This window comes from Phocoena sinus, chromosome 18, assembly GCF_008692025.1.
Source record: "Phocoena sinus isolate mPhoSin1 chromosome 18, mPhoSin1.pri, whole genome shotgun sequence".
NCBI lineage: Eukaryota > Metazoa > Chordata > Mammalia > Artiodactyla > Phocoenidae > Phocoena > Phocoena sinus.
Window position 1 is genome coordinate 15525844 of NC_045780.1, and position 16605 is coordinate 15542448.

The 16605-nt window shown below is 42.3% G+C and overlaps 1 protein-coding gene across 3 annotated transcripts in view; it reads right to left on the reverse strand.

Moving 5' to 3' along the window:
* Nucleotides 1-16605, reverse strand: part of LOC116742988 (phosphatidylinositol 3,4,5-trisphosphate 3-phosphatase TPTE2-like) — a 50767-nt gene that overhangs the window by 17670 nt on the left and 16492 nt on the right. For 2 of the 3 annotated variants that reach the window (XM_032610938.1, XM_032610937.1), the window contains 4 exons: nt 14522-14583; nt 12758-12838; nt 9152-9257; nt 3250-3329 (listed from right to left, as the gene is read on the reverse strand). In XM_032610938.1, coding sequence (XP_032466829.1) covers nt 3250-3329; nt 9152-9257; nt 12758-12838; nt 14522-14583 — 329 coding nt within the window. Of the gene's footprint in view, nt 1-3249; nt 3342-9151; nt 9258-12757; nt 12839-14521; nt 14584-16605 lie in introns of all 3 variants that reach the window. The other variant, XM_032610936.1, reaches the window with a different exon arrangement.

Genomic DNA, 16605 nt, shown 5'->3' on the forward strand with positions numbered 1-16605 from the left:
CCTTACACCACATATGACAATAAAGTTAAAATGGATTAAAAATTTGAATGTAAGACCTGAAACCATAAAACTTCTAGAAGAAAGCACAGGCAGTCAGCTCTTTGACTTTGATCTTAGCGATACCTTTATGGATCCGTCTCCTCAGGCAAGGACAGCAAAAGCAAAAATGAACAAGTGGGACTACATCAAACTAAAATGCTTCTGCACAGTGAAGGAATCCTGCAATAAAATGGAAAGCTAATCTGTTGAATGGGAGAAGATACGTGTAAATTATGTATCCAATAGAGGTTAATATCCAGAATATAAAAATAACTCATACAACTTGAAAAGGAAACATCAAAAAAAGAAACAATCCAATTGAAAAATGGGCAGAGGACCTAGAAAAGACATTTTTCTAAAGGAGACATACAGACAGCCAACGGGCACATGAAAAAATGATCATTACTAGTCATCAGGGAAATGCAATTCAGAACATCACCTCATACCTGTCAGAATGACTATTAGCAAAAGGACAAAAAATAATGTTGGTGAAGGTGTGGAAAAAAAGAAACCCTCAAAAAAAAAAAAAAAAAAAAAAAAAAAAAAAAAGAAACCCTCTTTCACTCTTGGTGGGAATGTAAATTGGTGCAGCCACTATGGAAAGCAGTATGGAGGTTCCTCAAAAACTTAAAAATAGAACTACCACATGATTGGACAATTGCACTTCTGGGTATTTATCCAAAAAAAAAAAAAAAAATTGACAACACTAATTTGAAAAGATATATGCACCCCTATGTTCACTGTAGCATTATTTACAATAGCCAAGATACGGAAGCAACCTAAGTCCATCAATAAAGAAAATGTGAGGTATATATATGTGTGTATGTGTGTATATATATACGCACATGTATGTATATGAGTATTATCCATAACAAGAATGAAATCTTTCATTTGTGACAACATGGATGGACTTAGAAGGTATTATGCTAAGTGAATTAAGTCAAAGAAAAATACTGCATGATTTCACTTACACGTAGAATCTAAAAAACAAATGAACATAACAAAACAGAAGCAGACTCATACAGAGAACAAACTGGTGGTTGGCAGGGGATAGGAGGATGGGTGAAATAGGTGAAGGGGATTAAGAGGCATAAACTTCCAGTTATACAATAAATAAGTCATGGGGATGTAATACACAGAATAGGGAATATAGTCAATAATGTTGTAATAACTTTAAATGGTGACAGATGGTAACTAAACTTACGGTGATCATCTCATAATGTATATAAAATGTCAAATCACTATGTTGTACACCTGAAACTAATACAATATTGTATGTCAATTATACTTCAATTTTTAAAAAAGAGGAGCTCTGTAAAGAGAATCCAGTTCAGACAGGGGACTGGGAGGGCAGGGCTGGAGGAGGGGAAAAAGACCAGCAAAAACAGGAAGCAGAAATTAGAGTGTTGTGTTCCAAGGGCCAGAGGGGACCCAGTCTACCTGGCATGGAGACAGCAGGCCATGTTACAAATGCGAATAAGCTCAGGTATGATAGGGCTGTATCTTGAGAATTCAAGACCCAGGAAAATAAGAATGAAGTTGTTGAAGGTTATAGTGGAGCATTTCCTAGGTGATGAAGCTGGCCTGGTAATTATCACATCTAACATTTATTTAGTGACGTATGACTCACAGAGCAACTTCACATATATTATCTAATTCAATCCTCACAACACTTGAGATGTAACCTTTATTTTACAGATAAGAATACTGAGCCAGAAGGACTTCCCTGGTGGTCCAGCGGTTAAGACTCCACGCTTCCACTGCAGGGGGCATGGGTTCAATCCCTGGTTGGGAAAATAAGATCCTGCATGCCTCACAGCCAGAAAAAAAAAAAAAAAAAAAGAATATTGCGCCAAAGATATTAACTAGCTTTGACCGTGGGTACACAGTGTGTCTTCTGCTCTAGCTACAGCTTTTTACAATGAGAGCAGTATTTCAGGATGTGTATTGCAGGACCCTATATACTGCCCTGTATAAGGAGAAAGCAGAGGTAAGGAGACCGTTGTAGAAGTCTAGGCATGAGCAAATGAGGTCCTGGACCGGGTAGTGGCAATGGGAACAGACAGGAAGGGAGCGAGTGAAGAGAGATTCCAGTGGTCTCATTAGCAGGAATTGGTGACTAACTGGATTTAGGGGCCGCGGGCAAAGAGAGAATCAAAGATGATACCAGATTTGAAAGTCTGAGTAAGAGAATGCTGGTGTCGTTTGCAGAAGCAGATGAAAAGTTCATTGGATAAATTTGGATTGACAACTGTGTTTGAATTGCTGGGGTAGAGAATGCCCACGTTGCAGCTCCTGCGTCTACCCCGTGTACGGGGCTCATAAATATGTGTCAAGTGAATGAAAGAAGATATTATAATTTAAAGTAGGGGAACGGATGTGTAGAACCAAGAATAGAGTATGTGTGGAGATAAGAACAGAAAGCCAGGGATGAGGCTTGGGGGGAGTGCCCCCTCCCGGGGGTCAGGGGAGTAAAAAGAAGGAAGAGGAGAGGTAATAGGAGAACTAGAGACCAAGGCCTGAGAAAGAATCTTAAAAGTTTATATTTCTTACACCCATGAAGGAAACTTTCCTGTTGCTCCAGAAAAGGTCTGTAGTCTTAACCATTTCTTCAGCCTTTAAGAAAACTGACTATTTGGTCCCAAAGAGATTCCTCCCCACGCCTGCATTGTTTCTCACAGTGCAGTCCCACAGGATATCTGAGTTCCAATCACTTGAGACATTGCTAAGTCTAGAGATTCCTGGGCCCCTTTCCAGATTTCCTGAATCACACTTTGGGGGTATAACTTAGGAATCTGCATTTTTACCAGTCTCTAGGTGATTTTCATGCACATTAAAATTTCAGAATCAGTGCCATATAATAAAAATGACCAAGAAGAAGAGAATATGGCTAAAAGTGACCAGATACATGAATTTAAAACTCTGACAGATTCCTGGGAACATGCTTGGCATTTGTGGAAAAGGGAAAGGCAAAGCACCACTCTGAACTGAAAATATATTCTGGAAAACTATTTCCCCTGAAAACTATTTTGAACAATAAATTTAACTCTTGACTCAAATCCAAACCCAGGGACACCAAGTTGGATGGTAACCAGAAAGCAACACGGCCCCTCCCTGTGGTGAGTGATGGTTTGGGGAGGGCAACATGCTGATTTGACATTGAGATTTAAAACAAACACTAGAATTTTCAGTTTCCATGCTGTCTCTTACCCTAGAGTTTTTGGAAGCAGAACAGAAAAAGACAGGCTTTCGTTGCATTATTATTTGTACTTTTAGATCATTTCCATTGCCTTTTCCAACACCTGAATGAAGTTAAAAAGTTAGGCTGGTTAGAGCAAAGATCAAAATGTCTCACCAATTAACAATACAGATTAAAAAGAGAAAAAATTATCCCAGCTAACAATGTGTCAAGATTGAATCATCTGGCTCTTGTATGGATTTTGTCTTTGAAAGACAAGGCTTCAAAAGTTCAGTTCTGTCCCCTAAAGCAGAATTTATAAGGCTGGAGAAAAAAAAAAAAAAAGGACATTGTTCAGCTTCTAAGATTTAGAATCCCATCGCTTCACCTTCATAGAAAAAAAAAAATTAGGGAAGGGGACGTGCAACCTTTCTTGTTGATGTGTTGCTTTCTTCAGACTTCTAATTGTGATGTTTCTTAATAATAAATAGTCTAGATTCCTCTTGCCCTAGTTTAAATCCAGTTTATGGAAAATATAGGAGAGCTGTATCCAAACGTTCCTGCTATGTTCAGCATATATTCACAGACAAATGGTTTCTTCTCCCTTTTTTTTTTTTCAATTTAATTGACCCACTTACTTCAGCATTTCATGAAAGGGCTGGTTTCTCAAGCCTCCAATTAATTTTTCCGGCTTTCCTTTCCACCCTGCATATTTCACTTAAATATGCACAGAACTAAAGGTACAGAACTAAAACAAATACTCTAATAAAGTCATATATCCATCATTCTTAATTGTTATATTAAGTTTGTTTTGTGTTCATTTAATTTTGTTCTCACTAACACAATTAATTTGTCTTGAGGAATCATGGTTTCTTTGCCTCAGTTCCCTCTGTCCCATCCACCTGCAGAACTTCTCTCTACGGATGTCAACAGAAGTCAGTGAAATGTAGAGCTAAACCAAGTCGAACACTTATCACATGACAGGAAAAGGGCATTGCTTTATGAGCTTAAATTAATTCCCACACAATTAAAAATTTTTAAAAATAATTTAAGTATATTTGCATGATTTAAAAATAAAAGGTATAAAAGGCATGAAGTGAAAAGTCTCCATTTTCCCTATCTCCCACCTGTTCAGTTCTCCAGCCCCAAACAGCTAACCCCTATTACTAGTTTCTAGTTTTTTATGCATGTATAATCAAATATGAATATATATTCTCCCAGAGGTTTTATATGTGTATATACACACGAACAAATATATTCTCCTTTTGTTTTACAGAAATTGTTGCATGCCATAGCACTGTCCTGTACATGCATTTCTTAACACGTCAAAAATTTTAACTTACTACTAAGGAAACCAGTAAAATGCTACAGCTGTTTCAAAGTACTGCACATTTATGGACAGATAAGGAATGATGAAATGAATTTACAAATAAATACAAAACAGGTCATAATCAGTGCATTCTGCTAGACACAACTAATTTGCATTTTTTATGTACAAAAATTATTTGCATTATTGTCAGTTTTCTACAACTTAGAGTTGTAAAATAGCTTAAAGACCATGAGAGGTGAAGGTAACCCTGGAGGTGGGCCTAGAGAAGACACTGCCCATTTCAGAATCTATCACATTTTTTCCTGACAGTCTGTTGTGATCATAATCTCAAAGGAAGATGATTCTTTAGGGTTTTTTTGTTGCTGTTCCTTCATTTGAAACATACTCCTTTGTCTTCTCATTTTGTTTACCTGTCTCTGTCTCTATGAAATTAAGTGAATCAGTTACCTATCCCAGTCTTGAAGGTGTGCCCTTGTGCAGGACTGTGCAGCCTGCGTATGCTCAGTGGCTTTGGTGGGAGAAGCGAGCACAGGTCCCATGGGTCCCTGGGGTGCGGTGGCAGCCACCACCTTGGTGGGAAGCGGGGCTGGAGATGGAGGGCCTGGAGCCGGAGCCAGGTGCGACCCTGTGTGTGAGAGAGATGGCAGTCTCCACCTTGGTTTGGGATGCAGCAGGGGCTCAAGGGTTTGGGGCTGCACTTCTGTGCTGGTTTTACATTTTCCCCACTGTGCACCCTTGGTTAGAGGCTGGGTCGGGGCCGGAGGGGTTGGTGCCTCACTGCTGAGTTGGTTTCTTTCCTGCTGGCAATGTCAGTCCCTGCCCTGGAGTAGTTTCACTCCTCCTAAATGTGGGCAGTGACCGAGCACTGGCCAAGGCTGCTTTCTCCCTGGTCAGAGTTTTCAGGCTGCTGCGTCTGCCAGGATGGGGGGATAAACAAGCACTCACTCTCTGAGTGAGGTCTCAGTGTTTTACAGCCTCCCATGAGCCCCACTGGCTTTCGAAGCAGCTAAGGGCACTCATCCTCCTGGTGTCAGACCCCAGGGCTGGAGTGCCAGATGTGTGGCTCAAACCCCTTGCTCCCCAGGGAGGCTCCCCAAGCCCATGACACCCCCCTCCACATCTGGGTCCCCCACCAAGGGTGTAGGTCTCGACCAGATCACTTCTCCTCCCTTCCTACCAGACTCCGTGTGGATTTTTCTTTACAGCCTTGGCCGCAGAAGGGCCTTTCTGCCAGCCTCCAGGTAGCTCCACAGGTAGTTGTATTTTCCATGTGTTCATGGGGGGAGGTAAGCTCAGCATCCTCTTACTTCACCACCTTGATCTCCCTCAAAGGGGATAATTCTTATTCCAAAAGAAGGCTGCTCTCATTGGGTTTGGCCTGCTTATTTACGTGGGTACAGCAAGAATTTTGGCGGACCGGGCAGGCCTTAAGTTGGGTCTGCCAGCCGAGGCCCACACCGTAAGAACAGCTGCAAAGGGCACAACTTTCTGTCTGGAAGCCTTTATGAGGGATCTCAAATTAGACTTTTAAAATCCCCTATTTTATGTTAGCCTGAGATGAGGAAACCAAACCCATAAAATCTCCACCAGTTTTCACCTGCAGTACTTATAAATTTGTGTTAGTTCCTCTGTTCTCTAGATCACTTTACAGTTTTAACTAAACAATATCTCCACAGAGGTTAAGTAAAATTCAAACTATGAAGAGAGAAGTCACAGTCTTAGGATATGATATCAGACTGGGACAATATATGAAATGCTAGAACTTATTAAAACCATTTTTAAGCTTAGAAGTTTGAGAAACTATTCCTATTCTCATTGTTCACGTTAGAGAAAATGCATCAAAACTCCATCAGACTAAATGCCTTTTTGCCTGTTTGGAATAGTATAATACTCACAGAGGTTTGTATAGATACTGTTTTAGGGTTACCTCGGAGATACTGTGGGTTCGGTTCCAGACCACTGCAATACAGCGAATATCGCAACAAAGCGAGTCACACGAACGTTTTGCTTTCCCAGTGCACACACAAAGTTATGTTTACACTATACTGGTCTGTTTAGTGTGCCATAGCATTATGTCTAAGAAAACTATGTACATACCTTCATTAAAAAATACTTGATCGCGACTTCCCTGGTGGCACAGCGGTTAAGAATCCGCCTGCCAATGCAGGGGACACGGGTTTGACCCTGGCCCAGGAAGATCCCACATGCCGCAGAGCAACTAAGCCCACGAGCCACAACTACTGAGCCCGCGCACCTAGAGCCCGTGCTCCGCAACAAGAGAAGCCACCGCAATGAGTAGCCCGTGCACCACAATGAAGAGCAACAACTAGAGAAATACGACGAGCAGCAACAAAGACCCAATGCAGCCAATAAATAAATACATAAAATTCTAACACAAACCATTAAATAAAAAAACTTGATTGCCACATTGCTAAAAAAAAAACTGCTCACCATCATCTGACAACTCAGAAATGTCACAAACCTTTCATTTTTTGAACAAGTGCAATGTCTCTGAAGCACAATAAAGCAAAGAGCAATAAAACGAGGGATGCCTGGATTCCCACTGTTAACCAAGAGGACCCTGAGGGAGAAGATACACTCAGGTACAAAACAGGCTCTCACGCCACCAACTTGGCTTTAGAGCTGAGTTTCAATTTCCTAGAGGAAGACACTGCTCCAACAGCCACCTGGGTTGCCTCTCACACTGCACTTTCTGCAGGAAACAATGGGGAACAAGACATTGCTGTCCCCTCCCACCCACCAGCTGCCGGACAAGCCTGGCTCTACCCTGGGGACGTCTGAAGGCAGATGGTGTGCTGAGCGAGGCTCCACTCCAGCCCTGTCCCTCGTACATGACACACACACATCACAGTCAGAATGCACCTCGTAGAGCACTCTGCAGCCCACGAAGGCTTCGCAGTTGCTCCTTTATACACACAGGCAGCCCCCTGCTGGAACAGGCTGTGTTTCCAGGGTCTGCCCGCACAACGCTTGTTTGGAAATCTAGACCAAAATTTCCCACAGAAACCATGCTGCTGGGCCGAAGTTTGTTTCCAGAAGCCAGAAACCCATGCAATCTGCTCTTGGTAACTCTCACAATTCCTCAGCCCTGCCAAGCAGTGGCGGCGATGCGGGCGTGTGGAGAGGGGAGAAATACGTAAATAATTTGAAAAAAGCATTTTATATTTTAACTAACGTAATTTTTTTTTGACTATGCAGTTTTTACACATATTCTAAAGGGTTCTCTTATTTCTGAATAATTGGACGAAGCGTTAAAAAAATACACATCTAGATCTTATTTTGTGTGACTCCTCAGAGGGCTAAAGGCAATAGGCTGTCTGGGTGGACACCAGCGCCCTCGCCCTGCAGCCGGGCCCAGGAGAGGCCCGGCACTCAGCACCGCGCCTCGCGCTCCACAAGCTGCTGTTGCTTTAGGGAATCAGAAGCATCACCTCCTGCTGCGCCTCCACACTGAGGGGTCCCTGTTTCCACCTCCCCGAGGGTGAGCTGTACAGGGAAGCTAGGCGGGTGACAGAGAAATAGAGACATGGCCTTGAGGCCCATTCCTCTCCCCTCCCCTTCCTTGTCTTTCAAGTCCCAGAGGTGGACGATCTGACCAATATCTCTGCCTCTCGGGGCAACGGCAGGTCCCCTCTTTCTCCTTACACTTTCTCCTTACACTCCTGAAGCAGCTTACAACTCCTGAAGCAGCTTACAACTCCTGAAGCATCGTCAGCTCTTTTCAAGTTTATAAGGATTTTTACTCTTGGTAAGAACTGGTAACAGCTAGGGGGCTGAGAGACCCCCCACCCCACCCCACCCAGAGGCCAGGTTTCTCCCAACCCTTTTTTCGTGTTCCTGTAGGTTCGGAAGACCTAAGTGCTGTTCTTCTAGGAAGCTGTCCAACACTGTGGTCAGCTCTTCATCCGTGTACCTTCCTCTCCTCTGCTTACACTCAGGGGCTCCTGAAGGGCAAAGAAACACGAGCAGGGGGCCTGGCCCAAAGCAGTTCTCAGTAGTTATTTGCAAAAAGAATTTGTGGCAACAAAATTCATTTGCTGTTCGGGTATTTAAGACATCCTGATGGAGTTGCTGGGGGAGAGGGGGCTATGGGGGAAGAGGGTGGGGAAAGGGAGAGATCAGGAGATAAGAATAAAAAAAAAGGTTTCTGAGAGGATTAGGGAAGAAAATGATACAGGGATGCATCTCCCAAGACAACCTTGAACCAGAGATGGGCATGAGGAAGAAGTGGTCTCCAGGTCTCATGGGACCTTCCCTCCCTTTACTCTCAGAGGCTCTACTCTGAAAAGGACACCCTGGGCTGAGGCCAGAGTAGCAATGAGAGCAGGAGAAAGGGAAGGGGGGATGGAGCCCCCCAAATTGGTGATAGGAAAGGAAAGGAGAGGACACCTAAGCAGTGGTAACGTGGCCACAGCAGCGCTGGGCTGATGGGCAATTCCAGGGGGAGGGGTTTATACGTGAGGCTACACAAAAAGACAGCTATGCGTTGGGATTGTCTCTGTATATAACCATGAGAAAACCCTTCCGAACAGTAAGAACATTGGCCCTCCTGCCAATTCTCCAATTATACATAAAGCACTTACCTTGAATTGAATAAATAATGATTTTTTCCATCGTGAGTTTTTTCATTGGAGGAAGAGTCAAATTGTAGGTATTTTTCACCATTGCAAAATATCCAACAAATCTGTTCTGCAAAACAACAGAAGTCTCGATTTAAGTGGAGGTAAAAAGTCCTGATTTTTTTAAGGAAAATAATTGATGAAGGAAACATTGATCGGGTGCCATTATGGAACTAGGCATTTGTTGCCTCATGACTAAATATCTACCTTAGAAAAAAAATACTGAATGAAGAGCAAAAGGCAAGGAACAAGAAAGGAGCCAGGTGTTGCTTAGAGGCTGCTGGGACTGAGTGCAACTGACCAGAGCCAACAAAACAGCTAGGACAACAGGACAGCAGGATGCCATTAGCTGCAAACGCGGGAGAGGTCGGCCTGGGATGGAAGCTTCGTTGTGGCTGAGTTAAAGGAAGGTTTGTGCTTTGGGGAGCAGTAGCCTTCTCGGCATGAGAGAAGGGAAGATGGAAAAGCTCAGCGGGAGAGCGCCATAGGCCAGCAGTACGTTCACATTCTTCTCCAGTCCCAGCCAGTGAGCATCTCTCCACTTCCCGTTTCCCCAATTCCCTTTTTGCAAGGAAGCCTGGGGATTCTCTTAGCCTAGTCCATCTCCTGTGGCAAGCCGTTCACAAGGGCTCTCCTTTCTTCTAGAAGTTAAGAAGAGTTCTGGTACAGAATCAACCGGACTGAAAAGTTCATAGAGTCTTCCCATCCACTGGGAAGTGTTAAGAAAATAACCACCATCCTCTGCATTGGAAAGGACCAGTCAAGCTCTTAACTCAGGGTGGATGAAATGTATGTAGTGCATTGAATGGCCACACTGCAGGATCAGGAGGGGGTGGTGTCTGAGAATTACTGCCGCACACACAGGGAACTCTGTCCTGGGGCCTCGCCAACACAGCCCTTGAGGCCGGGCCCCTGCGCTGCTAGCCCAGTGAATCAGAAGAGACTCAGCTGCGGCCTAGGGTATGCCAGTCCTGGAGTAAGTTAGAGACACTGCACGTGACTGCAGAGAAATGGGGAAGGGAAGATGTGCCTGAAGGAGCTACATCTAACGTCCCATTGGCTCCTGCCACCAGATTCTTGACCTTCCACTAAAGGCTTGTAACCTACCATGGCCCTGTAGCTGCGTTTGCTCTCACTCTTCTTCCCTACAGCCAGAACAACAGGCGCGGGCTTCCCTGGTGGCGCAGTGGTTGTGAGTCCGCCTGCCAATGCAGGGGACACAGGTTCGTGCCTCGGTCCGGGAAGATCCCACATGCCGCAGAGCAGCTGGGCCCGTGAGGCATGGCTGCTGAGCCTGTGCGTCTGAAGCCTGTGCTCCGCAACGGGAGAGGCCAAAACAGTGAGAGGCCCGCATACCGCAAAAAAAAAAAAAAAAAAAATGCTGAAGTCCAGAACAACAGGCGCATGTAGCAGAAGTTAATAAAACCAACATCTATTTAGTAAGCACTCACTACAGACAAAGGAGATACTATATGAGGCACTTTGGGCTGCCAGGGTGGAAAGATGGGCAAGACATGGGCGTGCAAAAAGGGTAGAGAAGACACGACTTCGAATAGCTGGAAAATAATGTAAAGCAACTTAGTCCCTAAAAGGAACACAAAGGGCAATAAGAACTCCCGAAAAAGCAGGAGACTACTTCAGGCTGGGAGGGCAAAGGGACTCCAGGACAAGGGGCCCTCGTGAGCACATGGGTGTAAAGTATAAACAGGCTGGGAAACGGCGAGCAATCCAAACGCGTTAGAGCGTGTGAATGCACATAGCGGAAGAAGCGGTTGGAAAAATCAAATCTAGATTGGGAGTGCCAGGTTAAAACATATTTGTTGCCATTGGCAGTCAGAAGCCATTATGGATTTTGAGCGTGAAATGGCATGATTCGAGCTGGGCTTCAATAAGTTGATGTATTACTTATAGCCTATGGCTATCTTTTATTTTTTTTTCTTGTGTTGCTTGTGTTTGGCAGAAAAATATGAATGGATAAGGCTGAGTTCTTTGATCCCAAATGAATGTCTAGAGCCAGCAGTTACAGTGTTCTGCTAACTAGGCCAAGGGTATCAGCTTTCGTCACTTCACTCAAAGAAACTCTCCTTCATGGCCACATCCACATTTACTTAAGAATTCCCAACCATCTCTCACTTGGGGTTTGAGGGGCCGTATAGAAAGGCAATCCAAATGAGAAGCTGTGCACAGGATGGGAATAACGGGCTTTGGAGTCTGAAAGATCTGGATTTGAGTTCTTAGTTCAAAAAGTTAGTTTCCCTGAACCTCGATTTCCCAGTCTATAAAATGGGAATCACAATGGGGCACACTCATTGAGTTATTGAGAATATTAAATTAGATAATGAATGCAAAACCCTTAGCAGGATTCAACAAAGTCTAGATTGTTGTAAACTCTATGGGATAAACGTCCTGGTTTCTGCAATAAACAATTTACAAGGAAAAAAAAGAGAGGTGGGAAACCTATAAACTAAAAGAGACATAGCAACCAAATGAAATGTGTGCCCTTGTTTGGATCCTGACTGAAACTAAGTTTTAAAAAGATTTTAAGATAATTATGGAAATTTAAACGAGGACTAGACATTTGATACTATTAAGGTATAACATTGTTAGGTATGTCAATGGTTTTAAGGGTTTTTTTTTTTTTTAGAGTCTTTATGTTAGATGTCATATTAAAATGCTTAGGGGATAAGATGCTCTGATGTCTGGGATTTCCTTCAAAATAATCCAAGTTTAGTGTGAAAATGAAGCGTGTGTGTGTGTGTGTGTGTAGAGTGGGGAGGGAATGAATGGTTGGCCACATGACGAAATGATTGCTGAAGCAGTATGATGAATATAAGGGGATTTATTGTATGACTGTCTTGACTTTTTATGAAAAAGTCCATGATAAAATGTTTTAAAAAGGAAAAAAAATAAGGTAATAACATGGGTCACATGGAATGTCTGAGTATTAAATGAGACAATATATGTAAAAGTATAATAGTGTTTAGTATAAAATAGGTTTTTGAAAAATGTTACTTTTCCCTTTCCTTTCTCCTTTGAAGTGCAGCCCCCCCTCCCACCGACTCTGTCTCTTTTTCTGTCACTGTCTGTCTCTCCCTTACACATGTGCACGTGTGTGCCCATGCGTGCGCACACACACACACAATGTTCTACAAGGGCTGAATTGCCCTAATAGCGGTTTGTGAAAGACTCAGTTCCTCTTTACATGGAAATAAAAGGCTAGTGACTTCAGATAATCTTCAGGGGGTCTGAAACCTTAGGAATCGGACCTTCCTACCTTGGGAAGGGAATCAACTCCTGAACTCTGCAAACAATAACCAGTTAAAATGGAAGGCAGGGCGCTCTGGGGAGAACTCAGAGCAAAGGTGCAAAGCCAAGCCAACACCTGAGGCAGGGCTCCTGACCTCTGGAAGGGATCAAGGCCTGTCACAGGGCACCCAAGGAGAAGACCACCCAAGGAGAAGATGACCTAAGGAATCACCTAAGGAAGAGAGTCTAAAATGAAACCAGGTAATAGATGCCAATCTTAACCTAATTACCCAGAGTGACCCCTTTTAAAGAAAGAGCACTTACCTGAGAAGGAGTTTCTATTCCCTGAAATTTACTGCTGGTGGATTTATCTGTTCGTCGTTCTCCAAAATAATAAAGGCTGTCCTATAAAAAAGGGGACAGTCCAGTCATGGGTCATCTGCACGTCCCTTTCCTGTATAAGGCATTCTGAAGTTTCTAAGGGCACATGATTTCCTTACGTCAGTGGTCTTTGGGCAGAGGCTATACCCGAAATAACAGAATTAACAAAGCCACATCAAGGCCTACTCTCATTCAAAGATTCATAAAGACAGACAATTTTAGAGCTGGAAGACTTTAGAGATAATCTGGTCCTTCTTCCTATCTTTCTATTTTACAAATGGAGAAGATTAGGACCAAAAGAAAGCCAAGTGACCTGCCATGGAGATGCATGCAGCCCGTCAGAGACAGCAAAGGCCTGAGCACCGGCCTCTGGCTCTGTCTAGGGCTCCAGACCAACAGCTTTCAAACTTTATATTTATATATTTACTTATTTTGGCCACGCCACATGGCTTATGGGATCTTAGTTCCCTGACCAGGGACTCAACCCTCAGCAGTGAAAGCATAGAGTCCTAACCACTGGACCTCCAGAGAAGTCCCTCAAACTTTTTATTTTTAAAGCTACAATCCACATTCATAAACCTGGGAGATACACACACACACATACACACACACACACATACACACGCACTCACACAGAACTGAAACAAAAGTTTCAAAAACAATACTTACCTTTTGATATTTCCTATTCTAATCGATTCCATTTTATTTAAAAAATGCAAGTGACAACCCAATAAGTTGATTTCACAACTCACTGATAAACTGTGATCCATAGTGTGAAAAACACTGTCCTAGAGCATCCATTTTCCTAACTTGTGTGTCTCAAATTTGAAATAAGAAGACGGTGGAATCAGGGTGCTGGCCCAGATCAGAACCCCCAGCTTCTCTTATCTGGGCTGCAGGCTGAGCGAGAAGCAGAGCTGCTGGGAGCGTGCCCTCTAAGAGGTAGGTGGCTTTTCAGCAAGACCATGGCAGAAAAAGAGTGGGAACCCTGCTTTAAGACATAGCAACAGCCCATCCTGTCTTCTCAGAAATTTCCAGAGGGCACAGGCCACAGATGTTGACTGTGCAAAGATATAACATCCAGGAGAGACTTTGTTCTGAGTCGGAAAACGATGCCTTTTACCTACCTAGCACTTGCAAGGATGTTCAAGGTCCTTTAGAAAACTTCCCTAACCCATCTTCTTATTCTCGTGAGAAAGGAGGAAGGCCTGGAGCTGGTGGGATTATGGGTCTGGGGGAGGCAAGTCAAGCTTCTGTATTGCTGAGGTTTTCTTGAACTTTCACAACTTGACCTTACTCATTTCACATTAATCTGGACTCTGCTGTGTCCTGTCTTTAGTTAAAATATTCATATTGTATCCACGATGGATTTTTTGGCATTAACTTAGATTTTTTAAATGCTGCACTGGGATACTATTTATCTTAATTACTGAGATTTTTGGCATTCCCTTAAACGTTGTGTCCAAGGTGAGCGCCTCATTGACCTCACCCTCATCCCGTCCCAAAGAAAGAGGCCCTGAGGTCAGTTACTAAGAGTGCCAGTTAAATGAGAAAGTATCCAAACCAGGCTTTCTAATAATCACCTCTCCAATTATAACTCCATTGATTACCGTGACTCAGGGATCATGTTAACATCCCACCAGCGAGGTTTCAGAGCTAGCAAATTCAATCAGCCTAAGACAGCACTGGTAGGAGCATCTTTCATACCTCTGCGGTTGCAAATATTTCACTGGCAAGAAGGTAGGCACAGATCATAGTTCCAGTTCTTCCTAGAAAAGAAGTTAGTTCGTGAACCATTGCCCATGGCAGCACTTGGTATAAAACTACTCTCAGAAGTATTTAGAGTTCATTTTGGATTGATTTTCTTCCACTCTGAAAGTGCTGGTTCAAAATATTTCAATTCAGAGATAGACAAAGCCCTTACACTGCTTGCTCTGAGGTTCTACCTGGAGTTCTGTGCTAATTGTGTGCATGGATGGGCACGTGTATGTTGTTCTTGAATCATGGCCCCTGGAGACTGCAGTAACAGGCAGAGGCAGTGAGCTCTGCTCCAGGACTCTAAAGCTAAAGAGATACCTACCAATTAAGAGCTAATTACACATCCTGTTTTCCTACTAATGTAAATAAAAAACTATAAAAGATAAAACGTGGACAGAACCCAAAACACCACCTAGCATTTGCCATACCTATTATTCCTTCCATTTTAGTTAGAGGTTTTTTTTGTGTTATAAGACATATATTAAAGTAGAAATAACAGAATAATGAGCCCCCATATACCTGTTCCCCAGATTCGATAATTATCATATTAATTGTTATACTTGTTTCTTCCTTTTCTTCCCTCATCCTTCTTTCCCTCCCCCTCTCTACACGCACCCCAGCCCCCCACCAGCATGTTAAAGCAAATCCTTGATTTTATGTCACTTTATCCTCAAAGTCTCATGGTTTTTTTCTAATTTATATTTTTGTCCTGCCATACAAAATGTGAGTTAAAAAGTACATTGCATCTGTTCTTTCTACAATGAACTGTAGCTTTTGTCTTAGCCAGTATATGCTGAACTTTATTTTATGTAATTCCAAACTTATCCTTTTACTTTAAGATGCACCCTATTTTCTATTCTATCCTTTTAAAAAAATGAACCACTAAATTTATTTTGCAACCCATAGTTTGAAAAATATTCTAAGCCAAGTACTTCCAAAGAGGACTTTGTACCACCCTGTGCTCTGATAAGTAAAAGCTTCTTGCTAAAGGAGGCTACTGACCATTAACAATCTAGCTCTCTAGCATGGATGGTTAACATTTCAATTCTGGAGGACATCTCTGAGTCTTTACAGCTCTTATATATTCCCATTCGAAAAAAAACTTGCAGATTCATGTCCCAGTGGCTATGGGTAAGCACAACCACAGACAAAGTAGATGCCTTCTCATCCAGTCAAGTCAGGTATGCAAGGAATCATTAAAATGATTTATACTTGTCTTCAGTATTTTAACTTAAAACATAAACATATATTCATTCACTAAACTTTTGCTATTGGACAAAGGTTTTAAGTTTTTAACTATGGTGAAAGGAAATCTACCAAAATACCTACCAGGTATATCATATTAATGATGAAATGATGATAACATTCCTCTTAAAGCCAGGAACTAAACAAACTATCCACTATTCACTGCTTCTATTTACTACATGGCTTAGCCAGTATTGTAAGATAAGAAAAACAAAATGTATAGGGATTAAAAACAGAAGAAACAAACTCTCATTATTTGCAGACTAGAAAAGTCCAAGTAAATCTATAGGCTAACCCCTAAAACTAATGAAAGAGTTCAGGAAGATACAAGGTCAACACTAAGAAAAAAGCAAAAACTGACAGCTAAATAAGGGATGTTGGTTGAAATCTTTAGAGAAATTACTAAGGAATATAAAAAGAGTATATGACTTCCAAGCAAGTGGTGGGGGTGGGAGGAAGGAATTATGCTGCAAAGAATTCAAGCAAACCAAAATAAAATATCAGTAAGGATATAGAAGATTTGAATAAAACAATTAACAAACAACCTAAGGGGCACATATAGAACACTGTTCAGGACAATGCATAATACACTTTATTGTCAAGTGCACAGAAAACATTTGATAAAATTAACCAAATTCTGGGCGATAAAGCAAGTCTAAATACGTCTCAAAGAACTAAAAAGATGCGTATGTCCTCTGACCACAATGCAATACAACCAGAAATGAATAACTAGAAGATAATTACAAAATCCTCATGTTTGAAAATAAGACAGTATATTTCTATATAAC